Source organism: Cicer arietinum, chromosome 4 (genome assembly GCF_000331145.2).
Source record: "Cicer arietinum cultivar CDC Frontier isolate Library 1 chromosome 4, Cicar.CDCFrontier_v2.0, whole genome shotgun sequence".
Classification (NCBI taxonomy): Eukaryota; Viridiplantae; Streptophyta; class Magnoliopsida; order Fabales; family Fabaceae; genus Cicer; species Cicer arietinum.
Window position 1 is genome coordinate 64,499,710 of NC_021163.2, and position 25,205 is coordinate 64,524,914.

Below are 25,205 nucleotides of genomic sequence, written 5' to 3' on the forward strand. Positions count from 1 at the left end.
TGTGAGTTTTGAAATCATGTTGATAGTATAATATAAATAAGAAGAACACACAAATAATCATAATAGACTGTATCATAACACATTATAATATATCAAAATATTCAAATCAATAATACCATATTATAACATCAAAGTCAATAAAATAAAAATCGATATCTCATTATAACATGCAAAAAATAATCTAAGAAAAACTATTATCACTTTTGATACACAATAATCACAACAAACAATCACAAGAAAATGCAATGATATGTACGAGTTTAGACTCTTTATACTCCTTCATCGTTTGGTAGAATTTTAACTCTGAAATACTTGGTTGGTTATGAGGCTTAATATCGCGCCACCATGTAAGTGGACTAACAATTCAAATTGGTTTTGTCCTCATAGATCTCCTCAACTCAACCTGAGACACGTCTCTGCGATAGTCGAGGTACACGTGTCTTGCATGACAGCTCCAGACATTTGGAGGGTTACCTCCAAGTCACCTAGAAATTCTCCACCAGAGTGCCCCTATGGTCTAATAATATTTCCTTAAAGCATAACAATAGACCGCCACGAACAGACTCATTCAGTTGTACTTCCCCAACATCGTTAGTCTTGTTATGTCATACCTATAAGATGACAAGATAATCTCCACATCAAAAACCAATAACATCTAGTTTCTCCCCTCATTGACATATGATACTCAATTAAGAGCATCATCTCAAGTACATGTTGGAATCGCCACTATTTCATCAATTATCGGATTTCTTCGATATTTTCATCACAAATTTATAACATTACTGTCTTCAATCATACACCAACATCATCACAGAAACTTATATCATACAATACATCCATATTTTATTATCACATCATATAAACTTATATAATATGCAAAAATTCATTTGACATCTAATATCACAGTAATATCAAATGCCACAAGTGAAAAGCCTTCATTCATTTGACTTCTCGATCAAATTCGACATTTTATGGGTAAACTTCAAACATAAAATATAAGAACACACTTTTAAAACTCAATTTCGAAATTAGATCAAGAAAACTTACCATAATCAGAAAACCAATTAGTGGATAATATATTCACTTTCCACACAAACATATTAGCGTTTGTTTCACTTAAATCGAACTTACATTGAGAAAGAACGGTGCAAAATAACGAGTTGAATTCATATATTATAGAGAGAAATTGAGATGATTAAAATTTCGAAAAAAATTGTGATTAATTGACTTATTCAATGAATCAAACAACACTGAAATTTAGATAATAACAGATAAAAGTTTTTGAAAAATGATTGATGACATATATCAATTTTCTTCATTTTTCTCTCTAAGTGCCTCTTTCATTTTCCGCTCATCTCTTTTTCTCATACATTTTCTTCTACTTCTTTCCAATTATTATTATTTTTTTTATTACTTAATTAAGTTTTACTCTTGCATATGGGTCTAATTTATAAAATATATTTCACTCCCTTCTTTTATCATTTTAAAATACAATAAACAATTATTAAAACTAATTTTTTAACACTTTTTTAAACAAAATTTCATTACTAAAATATTACTAATATTTCAAAACTAATATTTTATAAAATAAAGTAATTAAATTAATTAATCTTTTAAAATAAATTAATAACCAAAACTATCATATTTAAAATAATAACTATAAATTATTACTATAATATTTTTCAAAATAACTACATAAAAAATATTACCATCTTTATAAAATAGTCAAAATAATAAATCACAATAAATATGTATAAAATCACCATGCCACAAGTATATAATAATAAAGGAAATAAATCATAGTATTACTAATATCTCAATATATTTATTTATAAAATAAATAACTAAAAATATGAACTAGTTATAAATAATTAAAATGTAACTATATGAATATCTAACATCAGTCAAACGCACATAAAAATATTACATTAATTGGCTACAAATATACACATAAAATCTTATTTTTTTTCTTAAATATTTACACTAAAATACTATTATTTTTTTTAGAAAAACATATAAAATAATAAAATATAATATTTGTTATTTATATTACTCATTTAATCAAATGTGTATAAAATTAGCACATTATACAAAACACACATATAAAACAAATTTACCATAAAATTAATCAACACATATTCTAAAATAATTTTAATATAAAATTAATTATTTTAAATTATATTTTATTAATAAAATAATTTATTATAAAATTTGAGGTGATAACCAACCTGAAACTTAATTATGCAATTGCCGGCTTGCAAAGGTCGATTAAAAATCCAGTGAGAAAAATAAAATTATCAAGTTTAAGAAATGGACAAGAGCAACACTTACTAGAGTTCCATCAATTGAGATTGATGCAAGGAATAAAGAACTGCAAATGAGAAGCAGTTTCGTTATAACAAACTTGAACGTGGACTCATTGTGGTTATGTTGGAGGAGAACCACTATCATGGTGATGCGATCAGGATAGAAGACGGGACAACATTATAGTAATATGCTTAACACTCTATATATCCTTAACACTCTATATATGCTTAACACTTTATATATTATGTCTTTTTATTATTTGCGTGAATATGTTCGGTAAAAAATGTGTAAATATGTATAGACTACTATGGTTGTTAATCTCGAATGTTATTAATTAATACAATATGCTATATTATTAAATCAAAACAAACTTCTATTACAATATTTTTTTAATAACATTTTTACAATAATTTATGTGTTGCTACATTTTGATATTGTGTACCTCTTCTTTGCAACTTTATTTTGCACCATATTTGCCCGAGTAATCAATGCTTTTGCTCCTGTAGCTTTGCATTTTAATGTCCGTGTCCTTGATAATGATGTGTGTGATTCGATCTGCATTTCAAAATTAATGAAACAGATATTTTGAACACAAGTTTCATGGTATGATACTAAAACTGTGGTAAGAGTAATAATTTAATCACTACTATTGAAAAAAGTTTAACTGTTGTCACCATTTGATACTATTATTCATAATATATATTTCAATCCATTAAAAAACATTTAATGTAGATAAGTGAATGTTTGACATTAAAAGTGATAATTTAATAAATTTAATTTTTATTTTATCTGAAATCTAAATAATTAATTTTATTTGCTACTGTAGTAATTAGACGAAGTATAATAATAAATGTTAAAGAAGGTAGATTTTATAATGATTGAGTTTAAGTGAACATAATTTGGTAAAACTCATAAGTGAACATAATTTGGTAAAACTATGTAACAATTAAACATATTTTAAAACATTTTAAACATTAACTGATTTAAAATTTATTTTTAATTTAAAATATTATTTTATGTTATTTTAATTGTTAAACTAATTAAACCGTTAATTTATTAAATATGTTAATTAATTTAACAAATATCAAGTATAAAGTAGTATAATCTATCTATTAATTTATCAAATATAAACTAAATTTTTACTAAACATTAAACAAAGCAATAATATAACCACAAAATCAAACATGATTTGATTAGAACCGGTCCAGATTAGATGGAGCCAACAAAAGAAACGAGTAAAAGCATCAACATGTCCTTGTTTGTATGTACTGGTAATGACCAGGGAGTAAGCAGCAGACAGCTGTAGGCAGCACCACCAACACAATCAACCAGCCAAACTAAAATGTAATAAAACTGTTATACCCAAACTACCCCTTATAATAATCACGTTATAATTGTACCGCTGTTCGCATTTTCTAAAGGGCAAAACAACACATTTTCTAATTCATTCATAATTATATGATCTTTATATAAATAAAGTTAGTGGCACTATGACTCCTTTATAGATTTAATAAAATTCATATATATTTTAATAGAAAATGGGTTGAAAAATATGTATTATAAAATTTGTAAAATTACTATTTTTCTTTGTTGTGTTTTAAATACTTTCGAGAATCACCGACTCCTCCGGTCACCGGTGCTCCTTTCGGTTACCTCACCCCTTGAAACCAGCCAACGGCTACTAATTATTTACCAGCATTGCCGGTTTCCAATCGCACACCCATTGACAGTGTATTTTTTTTTCCTCTGACGGTTAAGACCGCGATTTTTTTTTCCCTCTCATTCCGTTGGAAAAGTCGCTTTCACTTCGAGTCACGTTTTCGTGCTGCTTCTCTTCTCCGTCTTTGAAAACCAAACACAGACTAAGAAATAGTAAGAATCAAACGGTAACAGTTTCCGTGACCGTCACCGTCATCATGGAGTTCGGAGCCGCTACAACGACCCTAACAAAGAAACTCTCTAACGGCTACGGCGGTACCGGAAGATCCGCTTACGACGGCGTTTTCGCCACTCCTATCAAGCTAAGAGCTCCAAGCTTCTCTCAATTCGACGATTACAACGAGATTTTCGGCGGCTCCGAAGTTTCTTCATCGATTCCGATTCTGCAACTTCCGGAGCTCAACGAGAGGAGAATGACGGACGATGTTCAGCATCGGAACTCGAAGCTCGATTACTCGAAAGTGTTCGGCGGGTTCGAGAATCTTGACACTGCCGTGCCTTTCGAGGAGGTGGTTGCTCAACCTAAAGAGAAAGGTAGTTCCGCAAACGGAGCATCAAAACGGTGAGATTAATCGTTGACGCAATCGTTTATTTTTTTTCCGTATTGTTAGGGTTTTTATTTTATTGTTGATTTGGAATCGTGTATGTGCATGCGTTTTGCTTGAAATCCAGATTTTAGATTGGAGAATGTTTGTTCTTTGAACTTGCTTTTGTTTTTTTATGCCTTTTCCTTGTGTCGGTCATCATGTGATTTTTCTTCTATCACAAGATAAACTGCATTTTTCTTTTTCTTTTTTTAATATATTTATTTGTGTAGTGGACAGTACATTTGATGCCAAATTAGTAATAATAAATTTTCACTTTTTTTTTCTTTCTAAAATAAAATTTGAATCAATGAGAATATAATGCTTTGTGGAACTTCTTGATCCCGTTCAACATTCTTTTTATTCTACTTAACCAGTTGAGGAGATCTTGTAGGTCAAGGTTTCAAATACAGCAATAGGATTAAAGTGTAAATTTCGAATTTTACCCAGGATTTATATAGCTCCTCAAATACAATTACTGAATATATGGATGGATGTCAATGTCTTCCTATACTATATAGTTTAAATGAATTTGTATTTTTTCCCCTTTGTTTCAAAGTTGTGCTTGTATTTTTTTTAAAAAAAAAAAACCGGATGTAGTTCCTCTCATCTTTAATCTCGAGCGACCTTTGTGTACCACCCCATCATCAAACTTGGCTGTAAAAATTTCAGTCATCATTACAAAATGATTATGACATCATTATCTCACTAATGGGGTTTTATTCACATTACAGGTGAAATTTATGCCTGTATTATATACCAAGAATGGTACACTTCTGTAAAAAATTAAGCAAACCCTTTCCAAAATGGGTGGGGTGTGTGAATGTTAAGCAGACTCATAAACTGGTCCTCGGGGAAGGAGAATTGGAGATATATTTTTGGAAAACTACTTAATTGTACCAACCAATTTTGTAGCATTATTAATAGACTGTGTGCTTGTAGCTTGTAAACTGCATAAAATACAGACATTAATCTTAATAGTGTTCTTCACATGTGTTATTTAATAGGGGCAAAATCAAAAGTGGAGAACAATCTTGCTGGGAAGATCGTACTAATATTTCAAACGAAATTCCAGTAGTATCACGTTCATGCAGTGATGACAGAAGGGTGAATATGTCATATCATAAAGTTAATCAAGGAAGTGATAATGGAACGAATGGGACAACACATATAGCCCAACTCCATGCTGTCCCTGCGTACACTCATTTAATTGAAGAAGTCAATCCAGTGAAAATGAACAGAGCTAAAAAATCTATACCAGTAGCACAGGATACTTATTCTGGTAGTCATTGTGATGAGGGGATAAAAGAAGGTGGACATTGTGCTAAATCATCTATCGATCCTTCACCTAATAATGCCAAGAAACAGTCTTCCAACAATGGAGGGAAAGCTAAAAATAGATCTGACTCTATTGACCTATTTTATGATGCTTGTGAGATTAGTAATCGAAGTGATGGAATTCATCAAGTCAAAGTTCCTCTTTCAGAGACTCTGACAGGTAATTTGGATACTGATAATAGCGTTGATGCTTCAAGATCAATGGCAACCAAATGCCAAACATCTAAAAGTGGCACATATGAAAGCACTGCATCTAATACTGGAACATGTGAAGGCGCTGCTTGTGCCGAATTACCAACATACTTAGAAGACATGGTTGACTCAAATTCAGCGGCAGCGGCTTCTGTAGCTGCTTTAAGGAAGGCAATAGAAGAGGCTCAAGTAAGAATAAAGGTAGCAAAAGAATCAATGAGAAGAAAGAAAGAAGGTGTTCCTGGTCGTGTCAAACGGAAGTCTAGTATTGACTTGAAAGTCAGGGAAAAAAAGGAGGCTAAGCTTACATATAAAACAACAGAAGCTAAAGAGATTAATACAAGGCAAACAATAGGAGAAATGGATGCTTTGCTGCAAGTTTCTTCTGAGGTAGGAAAGCTAGCGGTGAGAACAGAGAAAGTAAGATCAGATATTGGGGTTAAAGAAATATTTAATGCAAATGAAGCTGTACAAGAAGCGCAGAAGAAATTGAAAATTTCTCAAGCAGAACATAAGGAAGAGATTGAACCGAAAGAAGCAGATCGTAAAGGAAAAGATCTTGATCTTAAAGAAGCAGGAAATGCTAAGAAAGCACCGTATATTAGAAACACAAGAAGAAATGTCTCTGAAAAACCAGAAGAATCGGACCATACAATAGAAATGGTTAGGGAATATCGGGAACAGGTGAATGATGAAAAAAAGGTCCGTGCAGATATGGAATCTGACCATAGATGTCAAGAAGGTGGTGAAACAAAACTGATTCAGGAGACACTTGACAGTGGAATGATGGACAAGAGATTGAAGATCAAAGAAGTCGTGAACAAGGTTACACCGTGTAATGAATCAAAAGATTGTCTAAGTAACCTGGGTGGGCAACAGTCGATAATAGAAAATAAAGAAAATATTGACCATAAGCCAGAAGATGGTAAAAAGGTTAAAGGGTCCATTGAGCAAGAAGAATGCCAAAAACAATTGAGAGCTATTCAGGAACTGGGAGAAGGTGAGGAAAACATTTTTCAAGAGCGAAAAGAAAGTGAGGATAAAGTTGAAGAGGTCGGTGAACTGGAAGAATGTGAGTTGACAGAGTCTCTGGAGCCAATAGACAATGAGAGAGCGCACAGTCCTCATCGTTCAGAATTTACAAGCACGAACAAAGAAATATATAACTCGGGTTGTTTAGAGGACAAGAAGAGAAGGGATGAATCTAGTTTTCTGGATGTCAATCAAGAGGTAGAACATTCCTATTGGAAAGAAGCCACTAATAGTACGTTTAGTGATATCTCTGTGCAGGAAATACTGGAAGATATTGTTGACCATATTCACGACAATGAAGAAATTTACGAAATAAATACAAAGGCTAGTGATTTAGACGGAAATGTGCGGGTTCAAGATGTCCATGCTAGTGGAAATGAACTTGAGGGAGCAGCACATCTGATGGAAGAAAATGAGAGTGAAAGGAAAGACAACAGGGTGCAAGAAGTAATTTTAGAGACTCAAAATGATCCAATTTATGAGGAGATAAGAGCAGAGGAATCTGGCGACACCACAGAACCCAGTTCTAGCTATGAGCCAGATGAAACTGAACAGGTGAGCCAAACTCGGATTGCTAATACAGTCAATGAAAATGATGAAACTCTTGAAGTAACTCCAGAGTTTTATTCATGTGATCTTCAGGATGATATAACGGTAACAAGTAATGCTTCAATACTACAACATCAAGAGAAATATGAAGAACCGGAATCTGTTCAAGAGACTAATGGTTTCTGCGAGAACCATGCAGGCCAGACTTCTCCAGCTGATCAAGGTGCCCCTGAAGTCAGTGAAACTGTATATCAAATGAAAAATGTATTTGAAACAGTTATAATTGAATATGATTCTACAAATGTTGGTGAAATTGACATGAAGGTTAGGCAAAATCAAGACCAGTGTTTGGAAAAGGCAGAATCTGATTGTGATCTGGCTATGGCTGTTGAAGAAACAACTCCCGAGTCTATAGAAATATGCAAAGATAAAAAGGAGGCAAGAGTTGTGTCAGATGAAGAGATCGAGGAGAATAGATCTAACTCTTCTAGTGAGGAAATGTTATTTGACAATGAACACAATATAGAAGTGTCTCAGATGCCTAGTATCTCTGAATGGAAATCTAGCCCCATAAAAAAAGAAGAGGTTAAATCAATTCATGATAACATAAAGGAGGAGAGTCATCAGACATCTATAACAATGGAAGAGAAGGATGGTAAGTCACGAAAGGTAGAGGTGGATAACGAACTCCTCAAGAAAATTGATGAAGCAAAAGATAGAGAAAGAGAGAAGGAGAAATTAGCTGTAGAACGAGCAATTCGTGAAGCTCGTGAAAGGGCATTTGCCGATGCAAGAGAAAGGGCAGCTCTGGAGAGAGTTGCAGCTGAAGCACGTCAAAAGAACATTTTGAATGGGCGAGAAAAGCTAGGAAAAACCACTAGTCAAGCAAATGAGAAAACGCCAGCTGAAAAGGCTGCTATGGAGGCAAAACTTAAAGCTGAACGTGCTGCTGTGGAGAGAGTAACTGCAGAGGCAAGAGCACGTGCCTTAGAGAGGGCACTGTCTGAGAAGGCTGCTTCTGATGCAAGAAATAAATCTGACAAGTCTGTTGCAGAGAAGTGTGTTGGCGCTTCCAGAGATAATGGAACAAAGCAAAACTTGCATTCAAAATCTTTCACCTATGGTGGTATGTGAAGTTTAAAAATTCTGCTTTACCTGGTCCATCTTTACTATCTTTTTCTTATTTAATTGATTATTTGTTGATTCTGTACAAATTGCATTTTCTGAAGTTCGCGACTCTACTGATGTCTTCGATGGAGCTAATGCTGACTCTGCTCAGAGATGTAAAGCTAGGTCCGAGAGGCATCAGAGAATAGGAGAACGTGTGGTATGGTTCCTTGTTTTGCCCATGTCTTCTATATTTGTTTATTGGTCAAAATGGTTCCTGCAATCATTGTTCTACATTATGCAGGCAAAGGCTCTTGCAGAAAAGAGTATGCGTGATAGGCTTGTGCAGAAAGAGCAAGAGGAGAGAAATGTAATTTTCTATCAAATTTTGCGTTTCACGTGTTTTTTCGTTTTGTCTTACGCAATATTTGTTCCTGCAGAGGGTAGCTGAAGCTCTGGATGCCGATGTTAAAAGGTGGTCAAGTGGGAAGGCAGGAAACTTGAGAGCATTGCTTTCAACATTACAATATGTATGGGTGTGAACATTCTAATTATACCTCCTTTCAGAATATAACTTTTTGTTGATATATGGCACATAAACTGGCCCTTTCCTTGTAAACTTCAGGAGGGGGTGGGCATTGGTAAAACAAGAAATTTAACTGAACAATTACGGGGAAGAGTACCCTTACTAATCTGGGCAGTCTGTAACTAGGCTGATCTGGAGAAAGTGTTCATTTTATTTCTAAAGGGATTTGAATACTTTTTTTGACTGGAATATTAAAAAAAGACACACCAATGGATTGATAAGCATCAATATCATGTTTATGTATTGGGAATAAGTCACTTTCGTTAATACACCAAATGTTGGGTTGCTTTAAACTTGAAAACATACTTGCTTTGTGACTACTACCTTGCCCTTTTAGTTTTGTCATTAGCATTTCTGGGTAGATCCAATTTGTTTGGGAAAATCTCCTCATAACACTCAAATTTCGCAGATCCTTGGTCCCGATAGCGGCTGGCAACCAATTCCTTTAACAGAAATAGTAACCGCAACTGCTGTAAAGAAAGCTTATCGCAAAGCTACTCTTGTTGTGCATCCGGACAAGCTGCAGCAGAGGGGGGCAAGCATTCAACAAAAGTACACTTGTGAGAAGGTTTTTGATCTTCTAAAGGTTTGGTCTTCATCCATCATTAAACAACATGAAAATTAGTTCTTGATATTTACTCCATTGACCATTCTTTCTCCAAAAGTAGAAAACATTTATTATTTTCTCCTTACTGAGTTATTATACTATTTATTCATTCATTTCAACCTCCGATTGCAATGGTTGCCTTACACTTTTTCTCTTTAATCTTATAAATGGAATAATATATGTTGGGATTGGGATTGGTTTTTACTAACTTGGCATCGTTGTGTTAAATGACAGTTTTGAAAAAATGAGGGCAAAATTTCAACTTTCAGATTTAGGATGAAGTTAGATTTCAATTTCCTTAATATTTTAATTGTCTTCAGGAAGCTTGGAACAGATTCAACATGGAAGAACGGTGAACAGTACATGGTAATTGTGCTTCCTGATGGTCATGCGCTCAGTTGTGACAATTCTTTTAAATGATTAGTAGTTGAATGAAAAGTGAGCTCATATTTGAATGAAGTGGGCAAATTTAGATGGCATGCAGGTGAAAACTTTCAAAATACAGCTTATATTGTTCTGTTCTACAATTTTTTCCCAAAAAAAAAAGATCGTTCCCCCCTTAAAATCATTCTATTTTATCATGATTTAAAATAAGCCTTTAATGAATGAATAATTAACTCAAAAGATAGCTAACTGGCAAAATAACTTCCTTTGGGTCTTGGCTGAAAAGATAGAGATGTTGAATAGAGTGCAAAAAGTAATATGTGAAGCAATCCGTGCTCGCCTAAAAAATGTCCAATTTATTTAATTTTAAGGGATTCTGGTCTCCATGCCCGATTATAAGCAGCAAAATGGTTTTGAACTCAATTAGGTGGGAAAATGTTTTCATGAGACAAATTACTCTTGATAATATGTATGGTTATAAAGTCAACTTCTACCGACATAGTTCAAGCAATTTGCTCTTATATTTCAGTTTGAATTAATTTATCGAATTCACAACTTTGTAACTCAGCATAATTTTAACATTTGTTAACCATACTAACATAATATTATTGGCTGTTAAAAAAAAAAAAAAGAGAATTGTTTATTCTTTTCATGATGGTGGTATTGGTAATTGATGAGGTCCAGAATTAGTTTGCACTTCAATTTTAATTTCGTAATCTGGCCCATGCATCTACAAGCACACGTCTCCCTTTGTATGGACTGAAAATGGAAAGCGGATAACTCAAAAAAAGAGGAGGTAAAAACAGTTTTAATAGTGGAATATGTTTTTTTAATAAATATATTTAATATTGTTTAACCAATTTTTTTAAATATTTTGAGGTACTCATAATTTTGTACAATTTTAAATTTTTTAAAAATTGATTTATTGTTTTAATTTCAATCAGTTTGAAAGTAAAAACTCTAAGAAAGAGGAACAACTAAGTTTGAAAGGTCTCCCAATATGTACCCTTAACTTATGTGGTTTTTTTTTACATCTTTATTAGGCCCTTCAATTATTGTATTTGAAAGATAACAATTGAGCAAACTCAATTAATGGCAAACATAAGATAAACATTATTAAGGTTTGTTAAAGCTTCTTTTTAGGTAGATAATATAAGTTAAAGCTTGAAAGATACTACTAAAAGATGTTTATCTCCAAAGTAGAACATAGTTGGCGACTGTAAATCGATATGTAGGAACTCAAGTTTGAATTTTTGATTCTCTATATTTTCACAAAGTTGTAATTTGATCTAATAAAATCAAATTAGGAACACTTGATATCTTTTATGAAAATTTATAAATATTGTAAATAATTTGAAAAATTAGTTTCTGTTCTTTTTAAGTAAAATTTGAATTTCATTATCCTCTCATTTTATGTCAAATGTTAAATCATACACTATAATAAGTACGTATTACACGTAATCAATTTCAACATAATGATGCTCCTTTTCTTTATGTCACGTAATAAATCTCCTTATTCACCTTTTGATTTTCTTTATACTCAATATCATTAACATACAACAATCATAAACTCATAATATAATGAGTTATATAAATAAAAGACAACTTGGCTCATAAACATGGAATATTAATTATGATTAGCATTTCATAAAGCACATATAAACCTTAATTAATCACAAAAAAAGAAAAAGCCGCACACAAATTGACAAATCCACCAGAGACACAAAAGCATCTTCATTTCTGCGTGGTGGTACCATTGACTGGATCAGTTTGTGCAGCTTTAGGAAGAATCCCTTTTTCTCTACAGGTTTCTACTGCTCCTGTGAACATGTCCTCTAAGCTGTACTTAAATTTGAATCCCAACTCAGTGATCTTTTTTGAAGAAAATTTAATAATTTCCAATTGATCTGGGATATCCTTGAATCTAAAAATCAAATGCACAAAATCAGCACAACAAATTTTGTTTCTATCGTGTATTTTAATACTCTTCCAAGGGAGCAATAGTTTAATAATATTACAAATAGTCACATAATAAATCACATGTTTTTTCTAAATTAATTTTCATACTTATTTATTTCAATAAATAAATTTGTTTCATTTGTTTTTCAAAATTTCAACCAAAAAAAGTAATAGTTCACTCTATTCAATATCTTTATGGGACAAAGAAAAAAAAAATAAAAAATAAAAAAATCATATAAATGTAAAAAAATTTATTGTTGATAAATCACAACCACTCATAACTTTAAAAATAATTATAGTTAAAATTAAATGTTTTAGTGATTCTATAGTTATAACTTACCGATAATATAAAAAATAATTATATTAACGATGTATATCAATAAAATCATTTTTTTTTTTTGGGGGAATAAATCACACATATGAAATCATCCAATTACTACTTACTTTGTAGGGACATTGAAGTGGGGGTATTTTTTATTAATAAGTGTTGCAACATCATGAATGGTTGCCTCATGTGAACAGCATATGTATCTCCCTTCAGCTTTTGGATTCTCAAACAGAAATATATGAGCAAGACATAGGTCGTCTAAGTGGACGTATTGCCCTTGCTTTATGATTGCATAATGGGCCTCATTTCCTGCCATACCAGTAGCCCAACCATGACAGTATTAGCATAATAAACTACGAAGTATTGATACATAATAGGGGTGTTAAAAAAACCAAAAATTGAACCAAATTGCTGAACTGAACCGAACCGAACCGAACTGATTTATAAAAATTGAGAACCGAACTGTTTTCGAACTGATTTTTTAAAACAATAACTGAACCGAATTCAGTTTAAAAATCGAACCGAACTGGTTTTTAATTTGAAAAAACTGAACCGAACTGGTTTTTATTTCAAAAAACTTGAACCGAATTTGTTTTTTATAAGTAATTAGAGGTAATTATGTAAAATTTGGCCTATATGAACAAAAAACTAAGTTAAACTGGTTCGGTTCAGTTCAAAATAAAAAACCGGTTTACCATTTTATAAAACCAGTTCGGTTCGGTTTTTTGAATTGAAAACTGGTTCGGTTCATTTTTTCGAACTGAAAATCAGTTCGATTCAATTTTCAAACGGTTTTAGTTCAGAACTGAACTTTGTCTACCCCTAATACATATATACATCGAACACGACGTTGATACTGATATTGATACTATGACACTAATAATAATTTTAAAAAATAAAACAACTGAATATAACTATGTGTGCTGATGTTATTTAAGGTGTACCTGTGATAAGTGAAAGAGCAGTGATTAGACTTGGTGGCATTGTGGGCATAAGAAAGGGGCCAACAACAAGCGGTGGAATGATTGAAACAAAGTCTATGTTGTTCTGTTTAGCAAACTTCCATGCTTCTTGCTCTGCCAATGTCTTTGAAACAAAATACATCTACAAAAATATTGGCTGAACCAATGAATTATATTCATCATAGAAAATCACATTCCTTTAACATAAAATCAAAATCACTTAAAATAAAATATTAAATGATAAATTAAATCTTTACTGACCCAACCCGTCATTTTGACTCTCCGGCAGAAGTCAACGTCGCTCCAACAAGTCTCATCGAAGATGGACTTTGAATTCTCAGTAACATCCACAGTTCCAGCTGATGATGTAAATACCAATCTTCTAACTGTTTTTGCCTTCTCACATGCTTTCAATATGTCTAGTAATCCATTTATTGTAGGTTTTATCACTTCATTCTGCATTTCCAAACACATTTTTTCTAATCATATCACACTCCATAGGAAACAATTAATGCATAATTTTCAAGAATTTCACAACTAACTTTGATGAATATTTTTATCATCCCTTGAGGAAATATTTATTTTTCATACAAGAAATAATTAATGTATAATTATCAAGAACTTCACAAAATTTTTTTTATTAATATTTTTATCATCTCTTGTGGAAATATTTTTATTTTTGCATAAATAAATGTTAATAATTAATCAAGGGAAGCAGAAATTTGCTGACGGCATATATATTTTTGTTGTCCTACAATCATAGTAGTGGTTGTGACTGTTCCAAAAGTAACTTGCAAAACTGTCACACACATAAATAACACAAAACAGTACAGGTTATACTAGACCAGTGCTATTGGGTTATTGGCCATATAAGTACTTGGAATAGTTTTTTTTTTTTTTTTGTGACTGTTCCAAAAGTAACTTGCAAAACTGTCACACACATAAATAACACAAAACAGTACAGGTTATACTAGACCAGTGCTATTGGGTTATTGGGCCATAAAAGTTATTGGAATATTTTTTTTTTTTTTTTTTTTTTTTTAGTTGCAACATAATAACATTGAAATATAATTAAATTATAAAATATTTCAATAATGAGTGTTTAAAAAGTCATTTGAATATTTCAACTATGATAAATATCGAAGTTTACAATCATTGTGGTCTCTTTCTAGTAGTTGGAGTATGGTTTTCTAAGTGATTAATGAGTTCTCTACTTCAAGAGATTTGAAAAAGAGAAAGGCTTAAGATTTGAAGATCAATGGCAGACTTATCCTCCTCATTTTCAAATAGCTTGTTGGGAGACATGTTTAAAACATTATAACAAAATTTCCCATAACAAAATTTCCCACAAAACTACGTAACTTTTTTAACATAAATTTTCAAATGTAAAAAATTCAAGAAACTAAAATAACTGAAATTTTAAAATTAAAAATAAAACTGTGAGCTCATTTTTTTCAAAACCTTGAATCATAACACATAAACTGTATATAGAAAGTTTAATAACATTACGATGAAAGCCTCAATTTATTTAAATTTTATAAAGACTATAAATGTGAGCAAAAACATTATGTGGATTAAAAATTGAAGAAAAAATCAAGAGAATAAAAAAGAAAATTTCAAAACTTATAAAGACTAAAACATATTTAACTTATAAGTATTGATTAGTAAAACAAAACAAATGTTCTATTATTTTAATGAAAACATAAATTGAGTGTACATAACTTGATGCAAGAGCTAGCCAAAATATGAACAAAGAATAAAATTATTTAGAAATAAATTTGATTTAGAGGAAGTTCATGAATATATATTTATATATACCTCAGGGTCCTTAGAGTCAAAGTCCATTGGGGTGGCCACATGAAAAACTCCTGTACACCCTTTAATGGGTTCATGAAAGCTTCCCTCTTCAGCAAGATCAGCTTTCCACAGGGTCAAATTGGTCTTTGCACCTGGTAGTTCCAACAAATGATTCACCTTCTTCATGTTATCTACATTATATTATTTTCATAGTAGAGGTGAATTAATTGATTTATTAGGCATGACATGAAAAAATTATGATGCAACATTAAAATAAAATAAAAAGGAACCTGGATCGCGTACGGTGGCTCGAACCGTGTACCCGCGCTCCATAAGTCTCATGATAAGCCATGATCCGATGAAACCTGAAGCCCCGGTAACGCAAACGGTTTCCGACACAGAACCCATGTTATATTTTCACTTCTCTTAACTATTTTTTATTTTCTTATCAAACTTTGAATCAAAGATGTATAATCAATGTGGTGGGTATTTAATTTATACACATAGATATAGAGGAATGAACAGAAGCTTGAGCCGCAGTGCTTTTATTTATGAATGAATCATTTATTTTATTTGGTCTTTAAATACTATCAATCTCCCTCTTTTTTTTTTTTTTCGTCGTCTATCTCTCTCTTTATTTGATCCATGAGTTATAAATCACTAACGATATTTAAGCATTTTAAATTTCTAAATATTTTTATATTATATTTTCTATTTTTTTATCTCTCAAAGTGTATATTAAATATATAAGTGTTCATTAAATATTTTCCTTATAAAAATATAAAAAAAATACTCTTTCTATAACAAAAATACTTCAAAAGTATATGTATTTTGATTAAATTAAAGTCTAAATAAATATAATTTTTACTTAGAATAAAAAAAAAATCTAGCTAACACGGTTACGAGTTTAGATAATGTCAAAATTATATACAATATTTTGAGAGTAAATAAAGAATAAATCTTGCATAATCACAAGATTAAATATATAATATCAGAATCACATATAACATAGACACTTTTGTAGTAATAATAAAAATTAATTAATTTTTTTGGGTTAATGGTTAGAGAAAACTGTTATTTGGTCACAATCCAAGATAGTAGGAGGTTGCGAGTGTTCTACATTGTACAGTGTCTAAATATCCCTAAAAGCAACCCCGTTATTTGTGTAGGTTGTCGTGTTCTGCTAATTCTGGTGTAACTAGTACGTAAACAAACCTCTCTATATATTTTATTTATTTATCTTTTTGTATTTAGAGTGGGTATCAACATAAGTAATTTTGTGATATCAAACAAGCAAAGTTTTATATAAATTTAAAATATATAATTATATAAAGTATTAATATTTATTTATATTTTTAAATATTTATTTTATATTTATTTTATATTTATTTAAATTATTTAATAAAAAATAAAATAATTTTAAAATTTTATAAAAATTTATGATTTATAATGAGTTATTAAGCAGAATAACTTATGATATAATTATTTTTAGAATAAAGAGATCTCTACTATTATTTTTTATAAATAAAACTTTATTAAATGAAGTATTCCAAGCAGTCTAAAATAAATAAAGGATGAGGAAGTGTAATATTATAGAAGATAACAAGTATCCAGCTTATATGAATTAATAATTTGAATGTAACATAAGATAAGAGAGTAGATGATAATGTGAGTGATGGGTAGTAGTGAGAAGATTTGGAAGAAGCACGTGATCATCTGCCGGTATGGTACGAAGAAGAGGCTGTTAGCTGAAATGAAGAGCTGGTAGTGGCAAGTGGGGGATTCACTTGCTGTTCTCTTCTTGTCTGCCACTCTCAACCATCTTATTCAAATTAGAGTTTTTATTTTTATTTTTTTATTCTATTTTAAATTTGATGCAGCAAATTGAACTATGACTTGAGAAACTACTTTCTTCGATCATTCACTTTGTTATCTTTCAATGATTGCAATACTTATCTATATAAGCTTCACTTCTAACAAAACAACTACAAGATTGCTTTTAAATCTTTCCTTAGGTCATTAAACAAACTTATATTTAGGATTAATATTTATCTTATACCACTCTATATTGAACTTATTTTAGAATATAAGTTACATTTTAAAATTTTCAAAATTGATTTTTTTTAAAATCCAGAAAAAAAATTAATTTTGAAAATTTCTAAAAACATTTTATTCAAAATTCAAGTTCAAAATTTTACAATGTGTTATAGAAAAGTCAAAATTGAAATTTCTAGAATTTCAAATATTTCAATGGATTTTCTGATATGTATATGTGTTTTAAAAAAGTCAAATTTAAATTTTTCAAAATTTATTATTCTTTTTAAAATAAAATTTAAGTAAAAATGGTAGTTGAAAAATTGATCAATCTAAACAAGATTTTTAACTAACTAAATCAACAAACTATCATTTTTGTTTATATATTTTTAGATAATCTTACTCTATATTCTCCAAATTATATCCATACTCCACATTTTACTTAATTTTACCATTTTATTTTTAGAAAAAAAATATATATATTCAACCCACTAAATTCAATTTAAGTTCCAAAAAAAATAATAATAATCTTCTAAAACACATGTGTTTAAAAAAATTCGAATCTTGTATTATGAAAAACTTTTCAAATTTTTTCAAAATACAAATAAATTTCAGAAAATTTAAAAAATAATAAACTTAAATTTTTATTAAAATGTGGAAGTAGAAATATAATTGAGTGAATATGAGGTAAATTTTCACATTATTTGTCATGATCCAAGAAGCCCAATATGGAGAACTCAATGGAAAGAGTAATGAAGGCATGATTCTTGTTGGAAAGAAAAGAAAGGCCCATTTTATAAACTAAGCATTGAAAAACTTACTTACTCTATACCCCTACAATTACACTCATAGTCCCATAATCCATGTAATGCTCAAATTTTAAAGTATAAGAGTTTAATTTTCATACATTTGTTAAAAAAAAATTATCAATACATCATAGTTAATTATTTATATGATTTTAACAATAATTATAGTAAAATTTAATATTTCGTATAATGTATTCGGTTTCTTATTTTAATTCATATTTTCTTTCAAAAAGTTCCTACTAAAAAACATGATGCATATTAAATATATAAACACCAATTTTATTTTTATTTTTTACAAATAAAAATTTTAAAAAAGAACTCCAATGAAACATAGGACTTTGAACAATTTAACAAGAGTTTATAAAAATGCATTTATATATTGGCACCGAAGGATGCTCCTTCTCATTGACTTAATGTCGTGTTTATTTAGTTTTGGATTGGAAAGTTCAAATTAAAATTTAGAGAAAACAATAATAGATGAAATTTTGTCTAAACTATGTGAGACTTTTCATACATAAAACATAATTCTTTTTTACTCAACTTGCATAATAACTTCTAAAAGACAAAAGGGGGAATTTGGCCTTTTGGGACCGAATATTCCGATTACTAAAGAAAACCTTATTGATAAAAAAAAAAAAAAAATATCTCTTTAAAGTTTAAACCATCACACACATCCTATTTATTTATTATATATGTACTCCATTTTTTGGAGGTCCAATACATTTAGGAATAAGTCCTTTTTCTCTGCATGTGTCAATTGCTTCAGTGTACATATCCTCCAAGTTGTATTTAAACTCGAATCCCAAGTCCATGATCTTCTTTGAAGAAAATTTGACAACCTCCAATTGATCTGGAATATTCTTGAACCTAAAAATCCAATGTGAACAAATTAATTACCCTAATATTATTTTACCTATGTGAATTTTAATACTTTTCTTTACAAGAAAATTATACTTCTTTTTAGTAATTAAAAAAAAAAAAACATTTCACACATTACAATATTTAAAAAAGAAGTAGCATAGAGTATATACATATATATATACTTACTTTGTGGGGACATTGTACTCTGGGTATTTTGTATTAATTAATTTTGCAATGTCATGAATATTAGCTTCACATGCACAACATATGTACCTCCCTTCAACTTCCATATGCTCGAACAAGAATATGTGAGCTTCACAAAGATCATCTAAGTGGACATATTGACCTTGCTTTATTATCGAATAATGGGCCTCATTTCCTGCCAATTTATGTAATCATAACTTTTCATATATCATAATGATTATGTATCCTAAGGTTTATATATAAACATTTTCATCAACAATTAATAACAAATTGTCAACAAATCAAATATTTATATAACTTAATTATTTTTGTTTATAATCAAGAATGAATAGTATATATAAAATATTGTACCAGTGATAGGGGAAAGGGCAGTGATTAGGCTTGGTGGCATAGTTGGAATAAGAAAGGGGCCAACAACAAGAGGTGGAATGATTGTGATAAAGTCCATATCATGCTCTTTCGCAAATTTCCATGCTTCTTGCTCCGCAACTGTCTTAGATACGAAATACATCTAAACAAATATAAAAATCATTATTAATTAAAAGTGATTATCATATAACTTTTAAACTATAAACCTCTTTAACTTGGAATACAAAATTCCAAAGCATTATATTTTGCTGATCTAGAATATGAAACTAAAAAGTAAACAAAGGAAATAAATGTTAGTAATTATGATAGTGAAAATTGGATTAAATCAATTTGTTGAACTGAGAATTAGTCATTTGTCTTATCTGTTTAATATAAAAAATCAAATAGGTTTTGAATAATTCAAATAAAAACAAAATTGATAAGAAAAAAACTATTAGTTGAATGTCGTATTTTTAGTGTCAATCAACAAATATTTATTTTAAAAATTCATATACACAAATATTTATAATTTAATTTTTTTACTATTGATTTTCTTATCTTACAAAACATATAATGTAATCATTTTATGTTAATTTATGAAATTAATTCTTAATATTTTAATTGTTACTCATCAACAAAAAACATTATCATATGAAATTGGTTCTTTTACTTTTTGTTAATTAGTGAATTAATTTCTTAATATTTCAAAATCATTTTATTACTAAATATACCATAAAAATTAAAAAATATATATTTAATTGTCACTAATTCAACCACAATTGAACCATCAAATAAAGCGTAAATAACTATCAACTCAAACTCTGGCAACATATATAAATAGTTTATTATATAATTATATGTTAAATTTAAGTATTCTTATATTATTTATAGACAAAAAATAAAGTTAAAAGAAAAAGTGTGGTACTGAAAATAAATTTCTAACCCAGCCAGTCATCTTTACTCTTCGACAAAAGTCAACATCACTCCAACAATTTTCATCGAACAAAGGCTTTTGTTTTTCAGTAACATTGAGAGTTCCAGCAGAGGATGTGAAAATTACTCTACGAACAGTTTGGGCCTTCACGCATGCTTTCATGATGTCTAGTAATCCATTTATTGTAGGCTTTATCACTTCATTCTGTAATTCAAATCAAATTTCAAACCATATATCATACTCAATTTGCATAAATATTTTATCCACAATTCAAGATTTTCAAAATAGCTCTTTAATGAATGGTTGTAAATTTGTATTTATTTTTAGAATGATATATATTCCTTGAAATTAATCACTTTTTCTTTGATTATTTTTTTTGTTTAATTTGTGGATTTGGACTTTTATTTCTTTGATTTATTATGATTTATTTTGAAATAATTTTTTTATATTATGTTTAATTGCATATTTAATCTTTTATTTTTATAGATTTGCAAATTCAATTCCCTTATTTTATAATCTAATAATTTCGGACATCAAAACATGTCAAATTTGTCCTTTTTATTTCAAAAATTAAAATGAGAGATTAAATTTATCGACTTTTAAAATAAAAAGACAAATTTTACGAATTGATAAAAATAAAGGAAAACAAAATTACAATTAAGTATATATATTATTAAAAAAAGATAAAAGATTTTTTTATTTTTGCAAAAGGAAAAAACACTTAATAATTCTATATTCAAACATGGTCATATTTCTTTTACGTGTTTTTTCTTTTATCCCAATGTTCTCAAAGATAAAAAAATATAAGTTTAAATTGACTAATCCATATATGTAAAATAAACCTCTAGATTAATCAATTCAAATAAAGTTTGAGAGTTTTTTATAAGACTTAATAACGAAAAAAGATCTAGATTAATCAATTCAAATAAAATTTGAGAGTTTTTTATAAGACTTAATAACAAAAAAAGATCTAGATTAATCAATTCAAATAAAATTTGAGAGTTTTTTATAAGACTTAATAATGAAAAAATTTGATTTGATTTTTTTTTCACTCTTAGCAAGAGTTTGTGCTTCCATATTGTCCAATGGTTTCGGCAATAACAAGTCTTTGATGTCTATTCCATGTGAAGCAATTAATGTTTTTTTCACTTACAAACTCTTTGAAGGGAATCGGTTAAATGCCCTTTAAATTGGATTCTCCGTGTCACAAAAGACTTAAATGATAGATATTTGAAAATATTTTTGTATTAAAAAAAACTAAATTTTAAAATTTAAATTTATCGAAACACATTTGTTTTCTAAAAAAATATAAATTAAATTTGATATTATTACTATTATTATTATTATTATTTAAGTAAAATGGGTAGAATGTGGAATAGAGATATAATTAAAGCTGTATGAGGTAAAAAATTTGAAATCTTGATATTAGGCTAACTCAAAAACCAATGGACCAATCCGACTAAGCTCAATTTTAAAATTGGGCTAATTAAAAAAAGTTAAATAGATTCGATTTTTTTGGACTTGTTTTCTTATTCTCAACTTATAAAAAAATATAGATTAATAGACTAATCTATTATGTTTGACCTATTTTGACAATTTTTTTTTATAGAAATACATTAGTGAATTATAACTAAACAAATTACCATTATATAAGATTAATACTCTATTTAACAACTAAAGAGGAATCAATTCCTACATTTAGTAGTCATTATCAATGTTGTAATAATGAGAAGTTAATTAGCAATTAATAACCAAGATATGTTACATTTAACCTAAGGTGTAACTAGCTACCACACTACTTCTAAACACTAAACTATATGCGATGTAGGTCAGCAAATCCTATATAGGCATCTGTTAGAACTCTTCCAGACAGTTGTTAAAACATTACCACTCATTTTTTCATTGTCAAGAGAAATGGTAAAAAAAAAATTGTAAAAATTACATTGACAAGTGGATATTCATTTCCTAACATTCCCCTATATAATAATACCGTGGGATGATGTGAATTAAGCAAAATAGATAAAAATAGAAAATACAAGGTTGTTTGTTATAGGTCAATAAAAAACATGGTGATGTGATTGTTGTGTGTGTATGATCAAGTGTGAAAATGACCATATTATCTAGAAAATAAAATAAAATAAAATATTATGATGAAGTAGATATACCTCAGGATCATTGGACTCAAAATCCATTGGTGTGGCCACATGAAAAACTCCTGTACACCCTTTAATTGCTTCATCAAAACTTCCCTCTTCTTCAAGGTCAGCTTTCCAAAGAGTCAATTTACTCTTTGCACCCGGCAATTCCAATAAATGCTTCACTTTCTTCATGTTATCTGTATACATATTTGCATATCTATATATTAATACTCAATTCATAATTCTTACCTTTGAGATATTTTTTTTGTCAGATTTTTTTTTTAGTATAAAATTTTTAAACAATTTTTAGTATAAAAAAATAATCTTGTGTTGGAAAATTCGGGGTGCAACAACTAAACTAAACATCTAATATCTCTAAGAGACTTTGACACTGCATCTTTACACAAAATATTAAGGCAATAGGTATATGGGTTTTCTCTTTTATATATCTAACATTTCCTTCGTAGTCAACGTGAGACTAACCACTCATAATCAAATTCCTAACATTTTGTTAATTTTAAAATTGATAATAATATAAAATAATTAAGATATGATACGAAAAATTGTATAACATAAAAGACCTGGATCGCGTACGGTGGCTCGAACCGTATAACCACTCTCCATGAGTCTCATGACAAGCCATGACCCGATGAAGCCCGAAGCTCCAGTAACACAAACCATTTCTGAAATAGAACCCATAAGTTTGCTTCTCTTTTATTATTGTTTTTGCCCTTTTGGTATTGGTTGGCTTGAATGTGGAATGGGAGACAATTTGTGATGTGGTGGGTTCTTTTATAGAAGATTTTGTGCTATGAGAGGTCTACAAACTTATGACACGTGATGAGCTTTACCTGCCGATCAACAAATTCTACAAATTTTACATTAACACACGATTGAAATTAATTTTTACTTATATAAAAAACGTGTATGAAGATATTTTACATGAGTTATACAATCATTAAATGATATAATGACAACTTTTTTTATATATGAAAAATATTATTAGAAATTCACATGATTTTTAAGTTAAATTTAAAGTATAATATTTAATTTAATAATATTGATATTTGTGAATTCAATTATAACTTAATAACAATGATATAATAACACATCTTTTAATAAGTTAAAAGACATAACGTATCATATTTTTTGGGTACAAATAACTTATTATATTTATTTTTATAAAAAGATAACTGATCATACTTATTAAATGATATAATAACATAACTCTAATGTTAGATCAAGTGCTAAAATGATAAGAGCTTTCCTCTCTCACCCTAAATGTATTTTATCAAATAATATATAATAATAAAAATTATGTATCATTAAATATACATGTAAAATGCTTTTTATACTAAGAATGCATATTATTTTATAGTTAGTTTTAATAAAAAAAAAAACTAAAAAAAAAAAAAAAAAAAACTAATATTCTTTATCATCTTCCTTATTTAATAAAATCAATTTGTTCACAAAAGTTAATAAAAGTAGTTTCTCATATATTTGAGATTTCATAAAAAAAATTAGTTCTTATAAATAAATAAATAAAAAATAATAAAAACAAAAAAGATTCATGTAATATTAATATGATTATAATTATTTGAAAATAATATTAATTTGAGAAATTAAAATTAACATATATTTCCTAATTTTTCTAAGAATGCCTTTTGAAAAGATAGGGGTGGAGAAATCATTGCATAGTAATTAAATTTATTTTAAATAAAAATAAATTGCTATTGCTTTCTTGTTTTTTTGTTTTGTATGGTTTTCTTGTTCTTTAGTTTGTGAACAAATTAATAAATTTATGAACTTGTAAGACTTTGTTAGTACTATTTTACTAGTATTACATATTACTTGATGATAAAAACATCTAACATATAGATCAAGACCATTGGTTAGATCAATTGTTGTCACAGTGGTGGTTGAGAAGTATGAATAAATATTTTTAATATGGTGTTAGACTAATGGTGGATGATTCGACTTATGTGTTCACTATTTATTGGCTAAAATTTTAATTTTTGGACTATATATATAGAGAGAGAGGTAAAATTAATTACATTTAACTATTTTACTTATGTGTTATTTACATTGTTAGTAATTCTATTATTATAATTATATTTTTTATTTGATCAATATAAAAATTATCTCTATTTTTTTGTTTACTATGACTTGAAATCAAAACTTTGCATATTCTATTATGATTTCAAAGCCAGAGTTAGATTCTAATACTATTTTTCAAAATGAGTAAAATGCAATATTTATGAATAATTTCAATCATCGATTGAATAAAGATTAAAAATAAAATATTTGTATAAAAAATTCAATAACAACAAATATTTTGTGATATTTATTCCAAAAGAAAAAAAAATTCCAACTTTAAAAAGATCTTGTATGGATGTGTGGACTCTAAATTCAACATCTACTTTAAATAA

General features: G+C 28.9%; 3 protein-coding genes across 4 annotated transcripts; 1 reads left to right on the forward strand and 2 right to left on the reverse strand.

The window, feature by feature from the left end:
- Positions 1 to 4,021: 4,021 nt before the first annotated feature.
- On the forward strand, positions 4,022 to 10,649 carry LOC101491245 (auxilin-like protein 1). Of its 2 annotated transcripts, XM_004499118.4 has the most exons (8): positions 4,022 to 4,588; positions 5,618 to 7,727; positions 7,815 to 8,847; positions 8,951 to 9,048; positions 9,133 to 9,198; positions 9,269 to 9,358; positions 9,824 to 10,000; positions 10,342 to 10,649. In XM_004499118.4, the coding sequence occupies exons 1-8, from the start codon at positions 4,224 to 4,226 to the stop codon at positions 10,375 to 10,377; spliced, it is 3,975 nt and encodes a 1,324-aa protein (XP_004499175.1). In that variant the 5' UTR covers positions 4,022 to 4,223; the 3' UTR covers positions 10,378 to 10,649. The 2 variants fall into 2 exon arrangements, with proteins under 2 accessions (XP_004499175.1, XP_004499173.1); XM_004499116.4 differs by having other exon boundaries at positions 5,618 to 8,847.
- Positions 10,650 to 12,011: 1,362 nt separating this feature from the next.
- LOC101491984 (dihydroflavonol 4-reductase-like) lies at positions 12,012 to 16,002 on the reverse strand. Its single transcript, XM_004499119.4, has 6 exons — positions 15,742 to 16,002; positions 15,473 to 15,642; positions 13,916 to 14,110; positions 13,637 to 13,796; positions 12,809 to 13,001; positions 12,012 to 12,329 (listed from the first exon to the last, which is right to left on the reverse strand). Exons 1-6 carry the CDS (start codon positions 15,857 to 15,859, stop codon positions 12,140 to 12,142), a joined length of 1,026 nt encoding a protein of 341 aa, XP_004499176.1. The 5' UTR covers positions 15,860 to 16,002; the 3' UTR covers positions 12,012 to 12,139.
- Positions 16,003 to 18,765: 2,763 nt separating this feature from the next.
- LOC101492767 (dihydroflavonol 4-reductase) lies at positions 18,766 to 23,585 on the reverse strand. The gene is made up of 6 exons (XM_004499122.4): positions 23,358 to 23,585; positions 22,804 to 22,973; positions 20,648 to 20,842; positions 19,708 to 19,867; positions 19,339 to 19,531; positions 18,766 to 19,158 (listed from the first exon to the last, which is right to left on the reverse strand). Exons 1-6 carry the CDS (start codon positions 23,473 to 23,475, stop codon positions 18,978 to 18,980), a joined length of 1,017 nt encoding a protein of 338 aa, XP_004499179.2. The 5' UTR covers positions 23,476 to 23,585; the 3' UTR covers positions 18,766 to 18,977.
- Between the last annotated feature and the right edge of the window lie 1,620 nt (positions 23,586 to 25,205).